General features: G+C 46.8%; 3 protein-coding genes across 4 annotated transcripts; 1 reads left to right on the top strand and 2 right to left on the bottom strand.

Annotated features, from left to right (window-relative positions):
• The first annotated feature begins 13,599 nt into the window (after nucleotides 1-13,599).
• Nucleotides 13,600-15,060, top strand: LOC136480311 (probable membrane-associated kinase regulator 2). The gene is given in 4 exon segments (XM_066477895.1): nucleotides 13,600-13,661; nucleotides 13,770-14,410; nucleotides 14,413-14,529; nucleotides 14,701-15,060. Coding segments are annotated over 4 exon segments (918 nt in total). The 3' UTR covers nucleotides 14,799-15,060.
• A 101-nt stretch (nucleotides 15,061-15,161) lies between these two features.
• Nucleotides 15,162-16,032, bottom strand: LOC136483976 (germin-like protein 5-1). Its single transcript, XM_066481140.1, has one exon. It carries the CDS (start codon nucleotides 16,007-16,009, stop codon nucleotides 15,482-15,484), a length of 528 nt encoding a protein of 175 aa, XP_066337237.1. The 5' UTR covers nucleotides 16,010-16,032; the 3' UTR covers nucleotides 15,162-15,481.
• Nucleotides 16,033-16,173: 141 nt separating this feature from the next.
• Nucleotides 16,174-20,455, bottom strand: LOC136483975 (protein WVD2-like 1). Of its 2 annotated transcripts, none has more exons than XM_066481139.1 (6): nucleotides 20,261-20,455; nucleotides 18,164-18,365; nucleotides 17,760-18,028; nucleotides 17,496-17,639; nucleotides 17,323-17,394; nucleotides 16,174-16,981 (listed from the first exon to the last, which is right to left on the bottom strand). In XM_066481139.1, exons 2-6 carry the CDS (start codon nucleotides 18,336-18,338, stop codon nucleotides 16,580-16,582), a joined length of 1,062 nt encoding a protein of 353 aa, XP_066337236.1. In that variant the 5' UTR covers nucleotides 18,339-18,365; nucleotides 20,261-20,455; the 3' UTR covers nucleotides 16,174-16,579. The 2 variants fall into 2 exon arrangements, with proteins under 2 accessions (XP_066337236.1, XP_066337235.1); XM_066481138.1 differs by having other exon boundaries at nucleotides 18,164-18,377; nucleotides 20,261-20,454.
• Nucleotides 20,456-21,998: the final 1,543 nt, after the last annotated feature.

Raw genomic sequence — 21,998 nt, 5'->3', positions numbered from 1 at the left:
CATGGCCGAGGCCACCTTCTATTTATAGCCCCATGGGCTATACTAGCCATTACCCCTTCACTGGGTAAATTTCGGGACGACCGGATGCTCCGGTTGTATCGACCGGACGCAGGACCTCAGCGTCCGGTCGCCCAATGCTTGCCATGTGTCATTGGCTTCAAACGCTGTTCACTCGATCTCAATGGTCAAGTTATGACTGGATGCATCTGCTAAAGTGACCGGACACACCAACACCAGCGTCCGGTCGTTTCCAGTAAGCATCCAGTCACGACCGGACGCGTCCGGTCGGTCATGATCGGATGCAGCGTCAGCGTCTTGTCCTTCTCCAACTTTTCTATGTCGCCTATGTCACTGTACGTCAGCCAGACCGGACGCACCCTGCCAGCGTCCGATCGAAGACCGACGCTGCACGCTCTCGGCCGTCACTGACCGGACGCAGGACCCCAGTGTCCGGTCACCATGTGACCAGCGTCCGGTCCACTCTGAGAGACCCTGTCTTTTCTATATAGGGCGCCGGTGGTACCGTCGGACTGTCCGCACTCTATAGGTTGATACTCCACCGGTGGAGTTCCTAACCCTTCTCGCCTCCGTTTCATCGCCGAGTTGATCCACATCAACTCCAACTTCATCTCCTTTGTAAATGTGCCAACACCACCAAGTATACACCATCATGTGTATGTGTGTTAGCTTTTTCATAATCATTTTCCAAAGGATTGACCACTCAACTTGCCACGCCACTCGATCCTAGCGATGATGCAAAGTTAGATCACTCGAGTGGCACTAGATGACCGATATGCAAACAAGTTTGCCCCTCTTGATAGTATGGCCATCTATCCTAAACCCGGTCACAAACTTCTCTACACACCTATGACCGGTGAAATGAAATGCCCTAGGTTATACCTTTGCCTTGCGCATTCCATTCCATCTCCTCCAATGTCGATGCAACACATGCACCAACACAATCAACAATGATATGATCCACTTCATATCATCACATGATCATATTGGTTCATCGATCTTGACTTCACTTGCTTTTCACCGTTGCCTTGGTCCATCGGCGCCAAGTCTTGCTTAAGCTTCACCGCCACGCGGTCCATCGCTCCAAAGCCTCCAACTTGCCCTTCACGCTTGCAACTGGTCCATCAAGCCAAGTCTTGTCTTGATCTTCTACACCTTGATCACATGACTCAATGTCATGTCTCATTTGTAATGAGCTCCTTCATCATCACATGTGTGAGCTTTGCAACATCTCTAAGCCATTTTCACCTTCATGGCATATGTTGCTCACACACATGTACCTGTGGACTAATCACCTGTGTATCTCACATAAACACAACTAGTCCACCTAGGTTGTCACTCAATTACCAAAACCACACAAGAACCATTCAATCTCTCCATTTTTGGTAATTGATGACAACTCTACAAAGATACAGAAATTAAGCTCTTTTGGATTCATGTTGCTTGTCCAAGCAATTTTACCATGTGAAAATGATTTTGGACAAGTACCACAAACCCGAGATGGTAGTATTAGCCCCCCCTACATATGTGCTAGATTGTTTGGTTTGAAGTTCGCACATAGGCATAGATTGGAATTATGGGAGAGTAATTACTACCAAATGATGCTAAGGTGTATAGAGTAAACCTTTGAAGCGTGATACCAATCGGAGTTGCACCTTTAAGTTTATCCTTAGCACCATGGCTAGCTAGATATCACTTGGAAATAAAATCACTAGATACCTCGTGAGATCAACATTAAAACCATGGTACTAGCATTAGTTGAAAATCATACCAAGTGTCTAGCTATCATCCTATGCAAGCCAGTTTTCATTTCATCAATCAAATTTTACAACTAGCATACATCATACAAGCATGCATATTGAATTTAAGAACTTATCCAATGCAAGCAAGCACATGAATATGCACATAACAAATGCAATCAAGCAAAGTTCGTGAGCTTGCTCCCCCTTTTTGTGTGCTTCTCTGGTCCAAGAATTTTGATCTATCTCTCTTCTTCAATGTTGCTCCCTCTTTCTCCATGCCCATGTCCTACCTCTACTTCTTTGACCTTTGGTGAGATTTCTATGGTCCAAGACATGAGTGAGACCACTAGTGACAATCCACCAAAATTTAGGTCTCTTTGCACGAAAATGATCAAGCATGTGATTTTTCCAAAGTGCAAAGTTTGTGCCATCAAAAATGTGTGTCTCACAAACATCTAGCCCACTAGACGCCATCCTCTCGGGTCGGTGAAGACCACAAATGAGAGACCTAGCTATGATACCACTTGTAAGGTCGAGATGGCGGACTAGAGGGGGGTAAATAGTCCTTTCTAAAAATTAATCGCGTTGGCTAATCGAAACAAGTGTAGAATTAAAACTATCGGTCTAGTCAAGACTGCACCCCTTTATTTATGTTCTCTAGCACCTTCCAAAGATTCTAATTAAGCAACAAAGGTGCTGGGCTAGCTAGAGCTCACCTAACCAATTCTAGAAGCAAGGTCACACAAACCTATGACACTAGTACTTCAAGCAACAAGGGAGCTCCTACACAAGCTAGTAAGCAAAAGCACAAAGCCACCTAAGCTCACTAGCAATGCTCAATAACAAGGCAACCAATGCCAAATTAGAGAGTGCAATTACTTAGCTACACAAACTAAGCAATGTGACTAACAAGGTTATACAAACCAAATTAGCCACGCAAGGGAGCTACTTCTATGCTACACAAGCAAGAAGGTAACTAGTAAGCTACACAAGCTAACTAATTACAAGAGCAACTACACAAGCACAATGTATATGAAATATAAATACAAGCTTGTGAAAGGGGATTGCAAACCAATCAGGAAGAACAAGATTGACACGGTGATTTTTCTCCCGAGGTTCACGTGCTTGCCAATATGCTAGTCCCCGTTGTGTCGACCGCTCACTTGGTGGTTCGGCGACGAATTGGCATCACCCGCCAAGCCCGCACGTCGGGCACCGCAAGAACCTACCCCGAAAGTGAGGGTAGCTCAATGACACGCTTTACTAGAGTTGCTCTTCGCGGCTCCCACAGGGCGAGCACAATGCCCCTCACAAAGCTCTTCTCCGGAGCACCGCACAAGCTTGTTGCGGGCTTCGACGGAGACCACCACCAAGCCATCTAGGTGGTGGCAACCTCCAAGAGTAACAAGCACCACCGGCTTGCAACTCAATCACCTAGTGCCACTCGATGCAACCTCACGATGCAATCACACTAGAATCGCTCTCTCACACAATCGAATGATCATTATCAAGCATATGTGAGATGGAGGGCTCCCAAGCACTCTCAAGCATGGACACAAAGTCCCCCGAGGTGCTTAGCACCAGCCATGGCCATGGGCACCTTCTATTTATAGCCCCATGGGCTATACTAGCCATTACCCCTTCACTGGGCAAATTTCGGGACGACCAGACGCTCAGGTCGTATCGACCGGACGCAGGACCTCAGCGTCCGGTCACCCAATGCTTGCCATGTGTCATTGGCTTCAAACGCTGTTCACTCGATCTCAATGGTCAAGTTATGACTGGACGCATCTGCTCAAGTGACCGGACGCACCAACACCAGCGTCCGGTCGTTTCCAGTAAGCATCCAGTCACGACCGGACGCGTCCGGTCGGTCATGATCGGACGCAGCGTCAGCGTCTTGTCCTTCTCCAACTTTTCTGTGTCGCTTACGTCACTGTACGTCAGCCAGACCGGACGCACCCTGCCAGCGTCCGATCGAAGACCGACGTTGCACGCTCTTGGCCGTCACTGACCGGACACAGGACCCCAGCATCCGGTCACCATGTGACCAGTGGCCGGTCCACTCTGAGAGACCCTATCTTTTCTGTATAGGGCGCCAGTGGTACCGTCGGACTGTCCGCACTCTACAGGCGGATACTCCACCGGTGGAGTTCCTTACCCTTCTCGCCTCCGTTTCATCGCCGAGTTGATCCACATCAACACCAACTTCATCTCCTTTGTAAATGTGATAACACCACCAAGTATACACCATCATGTGTATGTGTGTTAGCTTTTTCATAATCATTTTCCAAAGGATTGACCACTCAACTTGCCACGCCACTCGATCCTAGCGATGATGCAAAGTTAGATCACTCGAGTGGCACTAGATGACCGATATGCAAACAAGTTTGCCCCTCTTGATAGTATGGCCATCTATCCTAAACCCGGTCACAAACTTCTCTACACACCTATGACCGGTGAAATGAAATGCCCTAGGTTATACCTTTGCCTTGCGCATTCCATTCCATCTCCTCCAATGTTGATGCAACACATGCACCAACACAATCAACAATGATATGATCCACTTCATATTATCACATGATCATATTGGTTCATCGATCTTGACTTCACTTGCTTTTCACCGTTGCCTTGGTCCATCGGCGCCAAGTCTTGCTTAAGCTTCACCGCCACGCGGTCCATCGCTCCAAAGCCTCCAACTTGCCCTTCACGCTTGCAACCGGTCCATCAAGCCAAGTCTTGTCTTGATCTTCTACACCTTGATCACATGACTCAATGTCATGTCTCATTTGTAATGAGCTCCTTCATCATCACATGTGTGAGCTTTGCAACATCTCTAAGCCATTTTCACCTTCATGGCATATGTTGCTCACACACATGTACCTGTGGACTAATCACCTGTGTATCTCACATAAACACAATTAGTCCACCTAGGTTGTCACTCAATTACCAAAACCACACAAGAACCTTTCAATCTCTCCATTTTTGGTAATTGATGACTACAAAGATACAGAAATTAAGCTCTTTTGGATTCATGTTGCTTGTCCAAGCAATTTTACCATGTGAAAATGATTTTGGACAAGTACCACAAACCCGAGATGGTAGTATTAGCCCCCCCCCTACATATGTGCTAGATTGTTTGGTTTGAAGTTCGCACATAGGCATAGATTGGAGTTATGGGAGAGTAATTACTACCAAATGATGCTAAGGTGTATAGAGTAAACCTTTGAAGCGTGATACCAATCGGAGTTGCACCTTTAAGTTTATCCTTAGCACCATGGCTAGCTAGATATCACTTGGAAATAAAATCACTAGATACCTCATGAGATCAACATTAAAACCATGGTACTAGCATTAGTTGAAAATCATACCAAGTGTCTAGCTATCATCCTATGCAGGCCAGTTTTCATTTCATCAATCAAATTTTACAACTAGCATACATCATACAAGCATGCATATTGAATTTAAGAACTTATCCAATGCAAGCAAGCACATGAATATGCGCATAACAAATGCAATCAAGCAAAGTTCGTGAGCTTGCTCCCCCTATTTGTGTGCTTCTCTGGTCCAAGAATTTTGATCTATCTCTCTTCTTCAATGTTGCTCCCTCTTTCTCCATGCCCATGTCCTACCTCTACTTCTTTGACCTTTGGTGAGATTTCTATGGTCCAAGACATGAGTGAGACCACTAGTGACAATCCACCAAAATTTAGGTCTCTTTGCACGAAAATGATCAAGCATGTGATTTTTCCAAAGTGCAAAGTTTGTGCCATAAAAAATGTGTGTCTCACAAACATCTAGCCCACTGGACACCATCCTCTCGGGTCGGTGAAGACCACAAATGAGAGACCTAGCTATGATACCACTTGTAAAGTCGAGATGGCGGACTAGAGGGGGGTAAATAGTCCTTTCTAAAATTAATCACATCGGCTAACCGAAACAAGTGCAGAATTAAAACTATCGGTCTAGTCAAGACTGCACCCCTTTATTTATGTTCTCTAGCACCTTCCAAAGATTCTAATTAAGCAACAAAGGTGCTGGGCTAGCTAGAGCTCACCTAACCAATTCTAGAAGCAAGGTCACACAAACCTATGACACTAGTACTTCAAGCAACATGGGAACTCCTACATAAGCTAGTAAGCAAAAGCACAAAGCCACCTAAGCTCACTAGCAATGCTCAATAACAAGGCAACCAATGCCAAATTAGAGAGTGCAATTACTTAGCTACACAAACTAAGCAATGTGACTAACAAGGTTACACAAACTAAATTAGCCATGCAAGGGAGCTACTTCTATGCTACACAAGCAAGAAGGTAACTAGTAAGCTACACAAGCTAACTAATTACAAGAGCAACTACACAAGCACAATGTATATGAAATATAAATACAAGCTTGTGAAAGGGGATTGCAAACCAATCAGGAAGAACAAGGTTGACACGGTGATTTTTCTCCCGATGTTCACATGCTTGCCAATACGCTAGTCCGCGTTGTGTCGACCGCTCACTTGGTGGTTCGGCGACAAATTGGCATCACCCACCAAGCCCGCACGTCGGGCACCGCAAGAACCTACCCCGAAAGTGAGGGTAGCTCAATGACACGCTTTACTAGAGTTGCTCTTCGCGGCTCCCACAGGGCGAGCACAATGCCCCTCACAAAGCTCTTCTCCGGAGCACCGCACAAGCTTGTTGCAGGCTTCGACGGAGACCACCACCAAGCCGTCTAGGAGGTGGCAACCTCTAAGAGTAACAAGCACCACCGACTTGCAACTCAATCACCTAGTGCCAGTCGATGCAACCTCACGATGCAATCACACTAGAATCGCTCTCTCACACAATCGGATGATCACTATCAAGCATATGTGAGATGGAGGGCTCCCAAGCACTCTCAAGCATGGACACAAAGTCCCCCAAGGTGCTCAGCATCAGCCATGGCCGAGGCCAGCTTCTATTTATAGCCCCATGGGCTATACTAGCCATTACCCCTTCACTGGGCAAATTTAGGGACGACCGGACGCTCTGGTCGTATCGACCGGATGCAGGACCTTAGCGTCCGGTCGCCCAATGCTTGCCATGTGTCATTGGCTTCAAATGTTGTTCACTCGATCTCAATAGTCAAGTGATGACTGGACACATCTGCTCAAGTGACCGGACGCACCAACACCAGCGTCCGGTCGTTTCCAGTAAGCATCCAGTCACGACTGGACACGTCCGGTCGGTCACGATCGGACACAGCGTCAGCGTCTTGTCCTTCTCCAACTTTTCTGTGTCGCCTACGTCACTGCACGTCAGCCTAACCGGACGCACCCTGCCAGCGTCCGGTCACCACATGACTAGCGTCCGGTCTACTCCGAGAGACCCTGTCTTTTCTGTATAGGGCGCCGGTGGTACCGTCGAACTGTCCGCACTCTACGGGCGGATACTTCGCCGGTGGAGTTCCTAACCCTTCTCGCCTCCGTTTCATCGCCGAGTTGATCCGCATCAACTCCAACTTCATCTCCTTTGTAAATGTGCCAACACCACCAAGTGTACACCATCATGTGTATGTGTGTTAGCATTTTCATAATCATTTTCCAAAGGATTGGCCACTCAACTTGCCACGCCACTCGATCCTAGCGATGATGCAAAGTTAGATCACTCGAGTGGCACTAGATGACCGATATGAAAACAAGTTTGCCCCTCTTGATAGTACAGCCATCTATCCTAAACCCGGTCACAAACTTCTCTACACACCTATGGCCGGTGAAATGAAATGCCCTAGGTTATACCTTTGCCTTGCGCATTCCATTCCATCTCCTCTAATGTCGATGCAACACATGCACCAACACAATCAACAATGATATGATCCACTTCATATCATCACATGATCATATTGGTTCATCGATCTTGACTTCACATGCTTTTCATCGTTGCCTTGGTCCATCGGCGCCAAGTCTTGCTTAAGCTTCACCGCCACGCGGTCCGTCGCTCCAAAGCCTCCAACTTGCCCTTCACGCTTGCAACCGGTCCATCAAGCCAAGTCTTGTCTTGATATTCTCCACCTTGATCACATGACCCAATGTCATGTCTCATTTGCAATGAGCTCCTTCATCATCACATGTGTGAGCTTTGCAACATCTCTAAGCCATTTTCACCTTCGTGGCATATATTGCTCACACACATATACCTATGGACTAATCACCTGTGTATCTCACATAAACACAATTAGTCCACCTAGGTTGTCACTCAATTACCAAAACGACACAAGGACCTTTCAATGGCTCACCATGGTTACTGTACTATGGCCGTGACGAGCAGGAAAAAGGGGCGGCAGGGGATTTGCTCGGCGAGCATGCATAGGTGGAACTATGAGCCTAAGGCGGCGTTGTGGAGCTTGGAGTGGGTCACGAGAGGGCTAGAAGGAAAGGAAGCAATGGCGACTAGGGAGCTTCGGGAGAAGGGAGAGTGTGAGAGAGAAAGAGGGGGGCAGGTATATTGGGCTCCGTAGGCCCAGGAAGGCTGGCGCTTGCGGTAGGGCACGGTGGAGAGGGTGGCCGGCGTCGGGCGACGAGCAGGAAGTTGGAGCGAGCGGTGCCAGGTGAATGAGAGAGAGAGAGAGGAAAGCGGACAAGTAATACGGATATTTTGGAGAGAAGCTGGTATTGTACGTTCCATGGGTAGAGGGATGTGAAGGATGTTAGGCTGCCACATTGCCAACAAAAATCAATGACTTTTTCCTCAAAGGATTGACTTTGGCCACACCGTCTTGATCAAAGAGTTTGGGTTACACTACCTTCTTTGTGTACTGGAATATCAATTCTGATCTGACTTTCAACTATTATCTAACGGACACCTTCACCATCGAAATATGACAAATTTAGTCCTGTAGATAATTTTATATATGTTTTTTCTAATCTCTAAAAATATTAAAAATATGACGTGATCCCTTAAAATTCATAATTATTTTAAATCAGAAAAATATGAAACTAGTACTATTTTATTAAAAAAGTATTATCTACCTATTTAAGATCTATATATAGTTATTCAGAATCGGTTTATGTATGCTCATATTTTTTATTGCTTGTAGATACACTTATCATTTATTTAAACAAGTAAAATCCAAATAACTCTATACATAGTACCCAAAAAAAGATAGCTTTTTTAGCAGAAAAGTAGAACAACTTTTAACTTTTTTTATTAAAAATAAATTAATTACGGGTTTTAGAGATGAAACCAGTTTTTTATTATTTTTAGAAAATAAAAATCATCTATAATATCAGCTACATAACTAAATTTGTCCGGTTCCGATAGCTAGAGGATGTCTATTATCCGGTTCTATAGTTTATTAAGATAGAAAATTGGACTGGCATTTCACTTAGATGTTGAAAAATGTATTTTACCTTAAAAATTATTAATATACGAACCTATGTACAGAGGTAGTGCTTCGTTAGGGCCATACGGCTATGCATAATAATAGAGAGTCTTATTTGTATACCATTAAAAAAGATGGTCCTTTCCTACAGGCCATTAAAAAGTTTGGACGCACCTAGGTGCCATGACACTTTATTTTCTTACGTGTCATTCCGTCCACTTTCACTGGTAACGGTGTGTAACGGCGAGGACAAAAGACCGAAGTGACCTCAGGCCAGAGAGACTGTATGAAATCGCCGTTTGCGTGTGTGCCACTCCCTGACCGAGCGTTTGGGCACCAAGATGGCTCATGTGGGCAAGTTTTTTGGCGCCAAAGTCACTGGGGTTGGCGCCAATGTGACCCCCTGGCTTGGTGCTATAAATAGGCCTTCGGCCCTCTCTTCCCACTCAACTTTCTCCATTTGTGTCTCCTTCTACCTTGCTGCCATTGCTATGTCTCAAGCTTCAAGCAGCTATGGGTGGAGGCCAAGGCGGGTCATGTGCCCCCACTGTGGTGTGCTAGCTAATCGATTCATATCGATGACTAGGAAGAACAACAACCGTGTCTTCCACAAGTGCTCGTACTTTGCAGTTTATTTTTGCTTCCTTGTTCATTCATTCGTAAGCTCTTCTTTGTTCGTCGTTTGGTGCTAAATTTTTTTATGTTGTTGTTTATAGGCTGGAGGGTGTCAGTTTTATCAGTGGGAGGATAAATGGAGGACACTGTTGTGCAGCCACCTATAGCACCTACTCCATTATAGACCATTACTCTTGTAGGCAGTGGAAGCACATGCTCCTATCTCTACAGCAGCTCCTCTAGACATCATCTAGGAAGATTCCCAGCCGGCTAGAGTTGTAGGCAATGCAGTAGTGGAAGATAGGGTTCTTCAGCAGCTTAGGTGGATTGAAAAGCTAGTGTTTATTTGCATCTTTCTTGCTTTGTATGCTATCATGAAGAAGTAAGGACCTATGTATGTAAACTGTGTATGTGTGTGTGTGTTTGAATAAAGACTAGTGATGCATGAATGAATGAATGGTTTTCATCACAGAGCAACTTATGAATGAATGATAAGAAAATATGTGAACTCTGACATCTAACAAAAATATAATAGCTCATAACATTGTAACATGACACAGAAAATACAGCTAGACTTAACCAACAGAGTTTGATCACATAGTTCTCATCACAGAGTTTCATCTCTCCAACTAAGGTACTAGTTTGGTTCCAGAAGATATTACAGACCAGCATATTAAAATGACCAATAGTAGGTCATCAGAGTTTCATCTCACATAATTCTAGACTTAACCAACAGTAGTTCATCACAGCTACTAGCCATGCCAAAATAAAATGATGCCAGAAGACATAGCAAATCAGCAGTAGTTTTGTAGCACTACATCACAAAAATAACAACCAAACACAATTGGCTTTCATTCCATCACTACCTTCTTCTTGCTCCTGGTATTTATAGCTAGGCTGGCTGGCCATGCTGGTATAATTGGAAGCTTCTTTGGTGTAAGCTTCTTCTTCAACCCTATCTTCTTCCTTGGGGAAGGCTGGGGCAAAACAACTTCCAGTGGTTCTGTCTGCACAGTAGCAGCTGAGTGTTCATGAAAAGGGGCAAGATGCATAGCCTGGAGGGGAACAGGGTCATTGGAACCAGTTCCATACCTATTATAGTCAAGTAGTAGTCAAAGTCAAGTAACGGTTTCATTAAAATGGGGAAATGCAATATTGGAGCAAAGCATACCTATTAGACTAGGAATTAGGATTACTTGTTGACGTACTGGTTGCTTGCCCCTTACTTTTCTTGATACCTGATGAAGAAGATGATTTTCTCTTTCTCTTCTGGTGTGTTTGGTCTACTGCAAGATATGGTCTACAACCTCTAATAAAGCCATCAACACAAGGTTTCAGTGCAAAAAAGAGCCTATTAAACCTTATCTTGTTGTTGATGGTGTGGTGATCAATAACAACAAAAGAACCTGGACTGGTTTCCTCTATCTAGGCCTGAAATCTTAATAGGTTGTCAAAACTTTTGTCCCATGGCCCATAAATCTTATCCATGGCAAGTAGTCTACCTTTGTACACTCTTCTGTAGGGCACCACAATCTTGTGCTCATCCTTCAACCTCCTAACCAGTTTAGTGGCACCCACAGTTGCATCTTCCTTGAGCCAATCAAGCACTTGATGACAGACCCAGAACTGTGTCACCCCTACACAGATTCCAGACCTCCTGGCGCTCTAGCACCGATAGGGATATGGGTTCCTCTTAACCTGCAAAACAAATGAACATTCCAGATATTATATCCACAAACAAATTACTACATGCATTTACAATAAGTACTAACACAAGAGATCTCCTAACACAATACCTTAACAGTTACACCATCCTTCAGAGTAGAGGCATGGATTCTCCACCTGTAGCCCTCATTCTTGGCAGAGCAGCTTGCCCTATACCTTCCTGTGTCACTTGCCTCAATGTTATAATGGAACTCATGTTTCACAGAATGAGTAGCTAAAGCCAGCTTAAAAGCGGGAATGTATGAATACACAGTGCCTACAGCCATAGGAGGGTCCTTCTTGTCATAATCAACATCAGGCATTTGTTCAGGTTCTTTATCTTTAATAATGTCATCTAAATCCTCTACTTCACTATCATCATCATCAGACAAGGATTCATCACGAGAGTCATCACTGTCTGTTTCAGAACATGCCTCACCATCAGAACTTTTAGGCTGCCTCTGCTTACTGCCAACTTGACTGTGAGGATTGGTAGGTTGGGGATATTGGGGACCAAGGTCAATATACAACCCTTTCTCATCAACACCCACACGCTCATTGGATGGATTTGGGTTAGCCAGATATTCAGATTCTGCACATTCAGTGTAGGTGGCATTGCTTGGTTCTGCTTTGCTAGGACAGTGGACTGAAGGGGTGAATGGGCTTCAACAGAGTTGGCAGGGGGGCTAAAATCCCAATCAGGAATATGTGGCTCACTAGTTGGCCTATTGTAGGCAACAGTCAAGAAGTAGCACTTCGAAGCCTTATTTTTAGCAAACATTTCACGCATATCTTGGTCAGATCTTACTTCAACATTGAGCTTACTGTCGTTGCAGAAATAAAACAATCGAGCTACATCACCAAAATCGAGAGAATACTTGTCAACAACATCACGAACCAGATCTCTGAAGTTAGTCAATTCAGCATCCACAACTTTGTTCAACGAAAACCACTGAGCACACGAATTGGGAGTAACAATCTGGATGTCTAGGTTGAAGCTACTGTCTGTGTCCATCCTACATATGACCAACAAGGAGAATACAATCAAGGAGAACACAATCAAGGGAGAACAAGACCACATTCAACAAGACAGACCCTAAGTACCCCCATTCACAACTACCAGACCTATGTATCCATACCAAGGAGCAGGCAATCCAGGGGGAACAACACTCACCCGACAGGTAGCAAGTCCGGTCGCTCGCCCGCACCCTTCTTCGCCGCCATATGAGGCCAACCTCTGGATCCATGGTGAAGTCCAAGCTCCACTACCCCATGCGACGCCAGAAGCACGGGGATTGCTCTTCTTGTATCCCCGCTGTCGCTAGGGTTACGCTTCCGCCGCCGCCGCTAGGGTTCCGCTTCTGCCGCCGCTAGGGTTTGGGGAAGAGAATGAGAGAGAAGTGAGAGTGAGAATGCGATGGCGGTCAATGTCGGTCAACACGGACTCCTCATATGCCCCTCTGTCTCAAAGGGTAACATGGACAATTTTCCTGCCCGGTCCCAACAGTCAGGGTTGTCAAACAGTCCTAACCAAACAGAAGGTAGACGGAATGGCTTGGGAGGCAAAGAAATAAAGTGTCATGGCACCTAGGTGCGCCAGAACTTTTTAGTGGCCTGTAGGAAAGGCCATTTTTTAATGGTACACAGGTAAAACTCTCATAATAATATACATACAACGTTTGTTTTGGTAATTAACATATACAACTTTGACATTGTTGCAATTGAAAGACACATGTTTGTTTTTCTTTTTGCAAAAATTCTACAACTAGCGTGGTTACAATGTAAACGCATAGCCCTTCGAACATGTTGCCGTGCGCTAGATTTCCATGGCCAACATTTGATATGACTAATTGCGTCACAATCCAAATAAACCCGTTTTGTCCCCCCCCCCCCCCCCAAATAATCTAATTGTCATTGCAAAATCTGTTCTTCAGAAGGTTTTAGTTAAGTTTTGTTCTTCCATTTCATTTTGCACGGCACAAAATCAGAGTACCATCCAAAACAAAACTCAGAGAAAAGCAAGTTAAGGCAGCTCTTGAAGAACTCAACACAGAAGTGCAGCGAGTGAGAACAGTTCAGACTTCAGATAAATAGTACTGGAGTCTTTTACTTGTATGCCATTAAAAAAGATGGTCTAATCGTCTATGTCCCTAAAAAGTTCGATCTATCGTCAATGTCCAAGCTCGAAAAACTTTTCTCTCTCACGCCATTCTGTCTATTTGCAGCACTGACAGTGTGAAATGTGGGTGGCAAATGACTTGAATGCCCCTGGAACTTTTGTTTCTCATGTGCCACTGCCTTGTGACCGACGACATTGCCACGCTTGCAGAGGTGAAGGTGAAGGGCGACGCTGCTCCGTCCGGCCACCAGGTTCCGCGTGCTGCTGCTCAAGCTGAGGAAGCCCAAGGCCCCGGCGACGGCGGACGGTGCCGGGGCCACGCAGGCGCCGAGGCAGCAGCCGGCGGCGAGCCGGTTCCTGATAAAGTTCCAGGGGGAGGACGCGCCGCTGGCGTCGCTCTTCACGCGCGACAACAGCTCACGCACCTCGGACGCCGGCGTGGACTGTCCGACCACCGCGGCGGCGGACCCCCAGCAGCAGCAGCAGGAGGTGGTCACGACGGAGGAGAGGCGGTTCGCGAAGGAGGTGGTCCTCCGGTACCTGAGCAAGATCAAGCCGCTGTACGTGAAGGTGTCCCGGCGGTACGGCGAGCGCCTCCGCTTCGGCGGCACGGCGAGCGAGGGCGAGGAAACGGACGTTGAGCCCGACCCATCCCCGGAGCCATCACCCTCCCCGTCCCCGTCCCAGGCTCCGTCGTCAGCGACAGCCTTGGCGGCGACGGCCCCGGCCCCTGCGCCGCAGCCGGTGGTGGTGGCCTGCGGCGTGCGCACGCCCCGCGCCAGCGTGCCCGCGGGACTGAAGCAGGTGTGCAAGCGCCTCGGGAAGAGCCGGTCCGCGTCGTCCGCGGTGGCCGCGGCGCCCATGCCCCCGCGGCGGCGGGGACGGGCCCGCAGCCGCAGCGGCGGGACGACTCGCTGCTGCAGGTGCAGGACGGCATCCAGAGCGCCATCGCCCACTGCAAGCGCTCCTTCAACGCGTCCAAAGGTACGGGTACGGGCCTCGGGCCCACTTCATGCACGGCTGGGCCCACTTCCCAGCGACACAACAGCAGCCTACTCCTCCTTGCCTAGCTGCTTAAGCTACGGTGCTACTCGTAGTAATGGCTGACCGCATCTCTGCGTGTGTACTTGGTTGGTTTGTGTTGCCGTGCCGTAGGGTCGGAGTCGCCGCCGCCGCTGTCCATGACGACGACGACGATGACGACGGGCGGCGAGGCGAGGGCGGCCGGCGCCGGCGCCGGGGAAGGCGCGTGAGCCTGTCTGATGTCGCGAAGACTGACGGGCGGCGTGACGGTGATCGCCGTAATACCCGTACCTCTGTCTCTAGTGATGTGGACTGTGTTGGTGTCAGCGTAGATGGTGTTTGTATTAGGGCACTAGGCTGGTGACGGCGTGTTATGTTAAAAAGCAGTAGAGTAAGGCATGCATGCATGTTTGGTTTGGACCAACGTGGCCGGAGGGGAGGTTTGTCTTTCACGCCGCGCCGAGCTGAGCTGAGCTGCATTGCAATGCATGTGGTGTCTGTCTGGAGGCTGGTGGTGGTTGCACCGTGTGTGTGGTAAATAACTTTTAAAAGGTAGTGCAGTACGTAGTAAATATCAAATGGTTTACAAATGATTGGGCTAATAATAGGGCATTAACAGATAGAATGTTCTCCAAACCTGCAACTTATTACAAGCGATCGAGACACCTACCGACTCATTCTGCAAGTCACAACACACGCACTTAACCGACGATCACAACGGAAGCCATTTGACACGATTGCATGGCAGAATAATCACAAACAAACCAACAACAACAATCGAACCAACCAATCCATGGCAGCATCAATCAATCACTGAGACCAAATTAAACAAAGTTTCTCTAGATCTCCATTATACTCAGCCCTTCTTGGGCTCGAACTTGGCCTTGATCTTGTCCACCTCCTCGTCGGGGATCTAGAACGCCTTGGCGAGCACTTCGTCAGGCAGCTCAGGCGAGGCCCCGAAGAGCGTCGTGGCGACGGACTGCGTGCCGGGGAGCTGGCTGTTGAATGCGGAGATGACGGCGGCGGGCTCGGCGCCGGTGTTCTTCTGGAAGTGCACGAGGCCCCTCGGAAAAGCGAAGACGTCGCCCTGGGCGATGGTCTTGGAGACGAGCTTGTTGGCGGTGGTGACGAAGCCGACGTTGAGTGTGCCGTAGAGCACGAAGACGAGCTCGGTGGCGCGCGGGTGCGTGTGCGGCGGGTTGAGCCCGCCTGGCGCGTAGTCGATGCGGGACAGCGAGACGCCCAGCGTGTTCAGCCCCGGGACCTTCTCCACGTTGGCGCCTGTGACGACGGAGCCAGACGTGGTGTTGGTGGCGCCCGGCTTCGCCAGGATGCTCGAGAAGAAGTCGTCGGCGGTGGCGGACGCCTTGCACGGGAACCCGTTCACCTTCACCTCTGCAAGCGTGGCAATGTCGTCGGCCAGAAGGCAGTGGCACATGAGAAACAAAAGTTCCAGGGGCATTCAAGTTCTTTACCACCTACATTTCATACCGTCAGTGCTGCAAATAGACGGAATGGCGTGAGAGAGAAAAGTTTTTCGAGCTTAGACACTGACGATAGATCGAACTTTTTAGGGACATAGACGATTAGACCATCTTTTTTAATGGCATATAAGTAAAAGACTCATAGTACTGCCATCACCACCAACAAACCCTCGTTTTCGTTTGTACAAGTTACATCTCCAACACTCAATCTTTCTTACCACTCCCCATAATAAATTAAAGAAACAAGCAGCACTGCACAGTGACAATGTGCAGGCCATCCATCCTCAACAGCAACTTAAATAAGATTAGCATAAATAACCAAACAAACAAACAATAAACACCACCACCTCTGTCTGACTGACTGACCGACCGGCTTCAATTCACTCCTGTGGCAGCAGATCGAGCCCCTGTTCGTTCGTCGTCACCATAACTTATTGTTATCTACACCAAATCCACAAGCCGTCAAAGCACTCTCATAACTTAGAAGAAAAATCTGCACGCCATCGCCATCTTGCATTGCACGGCTAGTGCACGGCGATGTTGATGGCGCCCTCGCCGGCGATCTTGTGGGCGCGGTGCTTCGGCTGCTGCTTCTTGGGCCCAGCCGGCTTGGCGGAGTTGGTGTCCTGCTGCGCCTTGCTTCTGCCGCCGCTGCAGTTGCAGTTGCTGTCGAGGCCGTCGCGGCTGGCGCGGCAGCACGGCCTCGTGGTGCCCTCGCTCTCCGACGAGGAGTTGGACGTCTCCATGAAGGTCGCCGTCGTCGTCGTCTTCCTCCTGCCCAGCTTCGGCGACTTGGGCCGGGTCGTGGGCAGCTTCTTGAATTCGGCCTTCGGGGACGGCGTCGCCTCGTGGTAGAAGCTTGGCATGGGGTTGGCCTTGAAGGTCAGGCTCTTCCGAAGCTGCTTCAGAGCCTCCTCCTGCTCTTTCTGCAGATTCACAAATGCATGAAGAAACAATCAAGACTCGATCTGCTCTGAAGATTGTTCAGCAGTCAGCATATGCATCCAACTCATTTTCTGTAGAGAGCAGTTCCGACTAAACGAACAGTAGAGTTGTATCAAGTGCCCAAGCAGAACAGGAACATAACAAGTTCAGGTTAACTGAACTTAATTTATTCATGACTGAATCATGATCGAAAGTAATGGATCAACTTCAACTACGCCTAGATGAGCATCAAAGTTGAGGTCAACTAAACAATCCGAACATATCAGAAGGGGATCAGAGACACAGGATGCAACTCGAGAGAAATGACAGCCAGATAAATTACCTTCAACTTAGCCTCCAACTGAATCTTCTCTTCCTCCATAGCTTGATGCTTCTCCTCCAACTTCATATAAAACTGCAACCAAAGCATGAAAACGACAATTATAAGCACACTCTCCCTTTACCAAGATTCACATTTTTTTAATATAGAAAAGAAAAGAGTTATGGAATACATACATCTCTGCGTTTTTCAGCACGTTCAGTACAACGGAAAACTGGGCCTGATGGAACCGTGGCCTTTCCAACTGATGATTTCACATCATCCTGATTACCTCTGTTAGTAGATTGTAGTGGCTTCCGTGTAGTTGCAGTTGGAGTTTTCTGTAAGAAAAAGAAAAGGTAGAGAATTTCAAAACTACTATGGAAGACATTAGTGTGATTCTGCTAGATAATTAATGAATCATACATGAAAAAAAAGGTTAAAGGAATGAAAATACTAACCTTCTTCGTCGAAGTCAACACCCTCTTTGCACTTTGGAATACGTTGCTATTTCGATAGGAGGACTTGCCATTTGATGGGTCAGGAGTGTGGTTGCTCATATCTTCAGGCTCTGATGGGAGATCATTATTCGGTTCCAGCGCATCTTCCATCGATGTAATTGAGGTGCCATCACTCATTGTTGTTTCTTCCATTGGAATCTTTTCCTGGTTCTCTTGTTTATCATCACTATTTTCAACATTAACAAGAGAGCCTTCATCTCCAGCACACTCTGAATTCATAGAGCCACTGTCAATACTCAGTACATTGCACATCAAACTCAATACTAGGAAAACGACCAAATTCAACAGCTAAATGTTCACTGAAATTGATACAAGCATCAACCACTGAACCACAACAAACTTACCATCATCGGTCTGCTCAGAACTTTCGATGCCTGAATAACCTTCATTTCCAGTAGCTCCCTTTACTACAGAAGATCCCAAATGTTCAGAGCTGCCATTGTCAGATTGCTCAGCATCAACAGCGCTGGGCAGGCCCGAGTTCGATGGATCAGCACACTTCTTATAAGACACATCCATGGTATCACTAACGGCAGAATCAAGGTCCTGTATAGAAGACTGAAGTAAAATTTTAGCATCAATAGTATGTTCATGCTGATTCCCAGAAAGTAATACTACTGCAATAAGCACTAATCGATAACGTCGAAAGTAGCCTCTGCAATTTTAAACGTCACAACAAACTGGAACCATTTGTCCCGGACATGCAAACTGGCAAAACTTGTGACCACAGGGAAACAGGATGTTCCATCTTCCGAAGAATCAACATGGAAAGGCCAACTGTGTGAAAATGTTATATATCCATCATGTGGAAAATGATTTCCTCACTAGCTACCAACCAGGAAAATGACATGGCAGTGGTGGATAGAATGAGTCATGTACTTTGACAAGCTATCTGCCAGCATGACTGTCGACAATGATCAAGGGAATTAATTGTTTACTTGAGATCCTGTATGTCGGTATGGCATGGCGTTATCTGTTATGGACTTATTTGATGGTATTAGTATAGAACTGGCTGCATCATATATTCCATAATAAGAGGATAAAACAAGTACTACTAAAAGAGAAGACGAGGGAAGAAAGGCAACAAACAAAACATTTGTATATGAACAAATTGAACTGTGCCTGGCGCAGACTGAATAATTGAAGGAATCAGAATACTGTTACTATTAAACATGTGAAGATTTAGTTGGACTACTATAAGGTGGGACGACGAAAAGATTATTTGGTACGCCAGCGTTTTAAAGTGTTCTATTGTACTTTAGAACTCCAAAAAGAGAATGGTTCTCACCTCTAAGAGGTACTACTGCTTGTTTATTATTTTAATTAGGATTTGCTATGATCCAATCCAGTTAAAGTTACAAAAAAAACTGTATTGAGGAGTTTGTTGGGAACAGATCTGATCCGAAAAGGGGACATGATAACAACTTCCTTAAAATCCCTTTTTATTAGATCAGTCGAAAGAATTTGGCTTCCCAAAAGGAAGTTAGCTTTGGGCTTGTCTCTAATAATATTATACATTATCATATCTACTAGACACCTGACAACTTGGAGGGAAGGGCCATCCTGCTGATAGGCATACCTGAACTGAACATGTATTCAGAGACAACTAGTTTATTGCTCAGTTAATATTTTAGTAACAATGGGTCAACGAGTAATCAGAGACACTGCCAACTGCCAACCATATATGCCAACCCAAAGCTGATCCCTTTGTGCGTAATCTCCTAACAAGTTTCCCGAACTAGTGCGAGATGCATGCCCTTTTGTGACGGTGACAGTGACACCGGGATCAGACGACTGAAATCCCATCCCATCTGTGTGTGAGAAGGCGGCACCAAGGCAACTAAAATCGTGTGCCACATAACAGCATGAGGAAAGAAGATGAGAGCTGAGGATGCATATCGAGTTGGTGGTGGTGTTATGTGTTGTAACTATTGTTTTCTTGTTTCTTTTTTTCCTGTATTATTACACCATCTCTGTTAATTGAGGCCGGCGTCTCTTGAAAATGGGAAAAAAAAACTCTCTTCTTTTTCCCCTCGAACAGAAGTTAGATGCAAGGATGGAATTATTAATCTAGTAAAGCGTTCTTCTTTGTTCCCCTCTGTTTCACGTGAGATGCAGGGGATGCAAATGCAGAGACCTACCTGACGCACATCCTGCAGTTCCCACAAGGTAAATTCCGGAATGCAGGCGCAGATTCAGAGCCTAAATACATATACACTCGTATATAGTTGCTAAAATTCCCAGAACCGGCAACGATGCTACCCGGCCTATCCCTTTGGGAATGGAAAAAAAAACCGAAATGCTGCAGTGCAGGATTCAGGAAGCAAAGGCTATGCGCGTGCAGGCAGGCAGATCGCGTGCATGGTCGCTGAAGCATTATTCAGGAGCAGGAAACAGCGGCCGGTGCGAATAATGGAGGAGGGAAGAAGCAGGCGAATTACCTGGCTTCGCGCAGCGTGCCCGGGTCCGGCGGCCTCCAGTGCTACGACGCAACGCAGACGTCGGTGCTGGTGTGGTGGCTTCGATCGGGACGACGGGGCGGGGCGGCGGGGCGTCACTGTGGTGGTGGTGGAGGTATTTGTAAGAGGAGGAGGAGCAGGAGTAGGCGGGCGGCGAAGGAGGAGGAGGAGGAGGAGGCGGAGGGGCAGGGAGAAGGTGGCGGTGGTGAGGTGGTGGGTTCGTTGATTTGAACGGGGTTCGCTCGGCGGTAGCTTTCTTTTCCTGCTCCGCCGTGGCCGTCCCGGTTTCCTTTTTTCGCATGGGTCCCCCTCGTTTCCGTGGCGGTGCGCGGTACGGACCACGGTTGGTTCCAACGTGTTGGGCGCCAGCGCCACGCACGGCGCACCGTCCTCCCTTCTCCTGTTGCTTCCTGCTCGCTTCCTGGCGGTTGCTTGCATTGCTTCATCCTCCTGGCAGCCAGAGGATTTTCTCTCTCCCCCCCCCCTCTTTTTCTTTCTTTCTTGTACAGTACTATTGATTTTTAAGAGAGAGGATTATGGATGGGCCTTATGCAGGCTTCCATCCGGCGGTTGATCAATAGTTCTCTACCGCTACTCATTGTTTCTCCATCATTCTCGCACGCATTATCTATGTTGACGCTGTGCGAGGGAGGATTTGAAATTCCACGAGTACAAAACTTATATTCCTTTTGTTCGAAATGGACTAGAGATTGTGTATGTCATGCTACGATTGAAGAACCGGTGTACGTGTGAGAGAGAGAAGAGAGAGCATAGTACTAGATCTGAGAAAAAAGCAGCTTGCACCCTCATTTTTAGTTGCTACAATTAGTTGGCGCGCATTGTTGACAGTTAACTCCTAATCTTCTCCATTAGGAGCAAGTTAAGCCTTGCTCACGCCCGAGTGGATGTCGTGTAGGTTTTTCAGCCTTGTCGCGTACTCTGTTTTGAGATGTAAGACCGATTATTCTTTACTCAGTGATGGAGGTTATTGGGAGAGTTTAGCTTATTAATGAAATTTCATTGCAGTGGGACAGAGTGATTCATAGTTAGGTTCTCACAGTCCTCATACAAGTATCCTTTTATTTCAAATCAAAAGGAGAAAACCAAAACAACTCACCAGGAGTAAAGCTCATTAGGGTTGGGCGACACACCGTTGTCGCCAAAAGGCCCCTCCCTCAGGCAACCCCTCTTGCCACTGTTGTTGCTTGCTTCGTGGTGGTTGCTTGCTTCATCCTCCACGCAGAGGTTTTTTGTTTTTCTTTTCGTTTCTCCTTCTTTCTTGTACAGTAGTAATTTTGAAGAGATAGGATTATTAGGATTATGGATGGATTGCTAAAAAATTATGGATGGGACCTTCATACTTTCATTTGGCGGTTGATCAACAGATCTCTACTGCTACTCATCGTTTCTCTAGTATTCTTACGCAAATTATCTATGCTGACACTAGGTGAGGAGGGTTTGGAATTCCACAAGTACAAAATTATATCCCTTTGTTCGAAATGGACATGAGATTGTGTATGTCATGCTATGATGCTAGGATTGAACAATGGTGTGTGTGAGAGAGCATGGTACGACAGAAAAAAGCAGCTGGCACCAAATTTTTAGTTGATTCATGGCGGCAGATTAGTTGGCGGGCATTTTTGACAACTAATTCCTAATCTTCTCCCGTCAGGAGCAAGTTAAACCTTGCTTACGCTTGAGTGGATGTCGTGGAGGTTTT

Source organism: Miscanthus floridulus, chromosome 9 (assembly GCF_019320115.1).
Source record: "Miscanthus floridulus cultivar M001 chromosome 9, ASM1932011v1, whole genome shotgun sequence".
Classification (NCBI taxonomy): domain Eukaryota; kingdom Viridiplantae; phylum Streptophyta; class Magnoliopsida; order Poales; family Poaceae; genus Miscanthus; species Miscanthus floridulus.
Note: the sequence above shows the minus strand (reverse complement) of the source record. Positions and strands in the feature narration are given on the sequence as shown.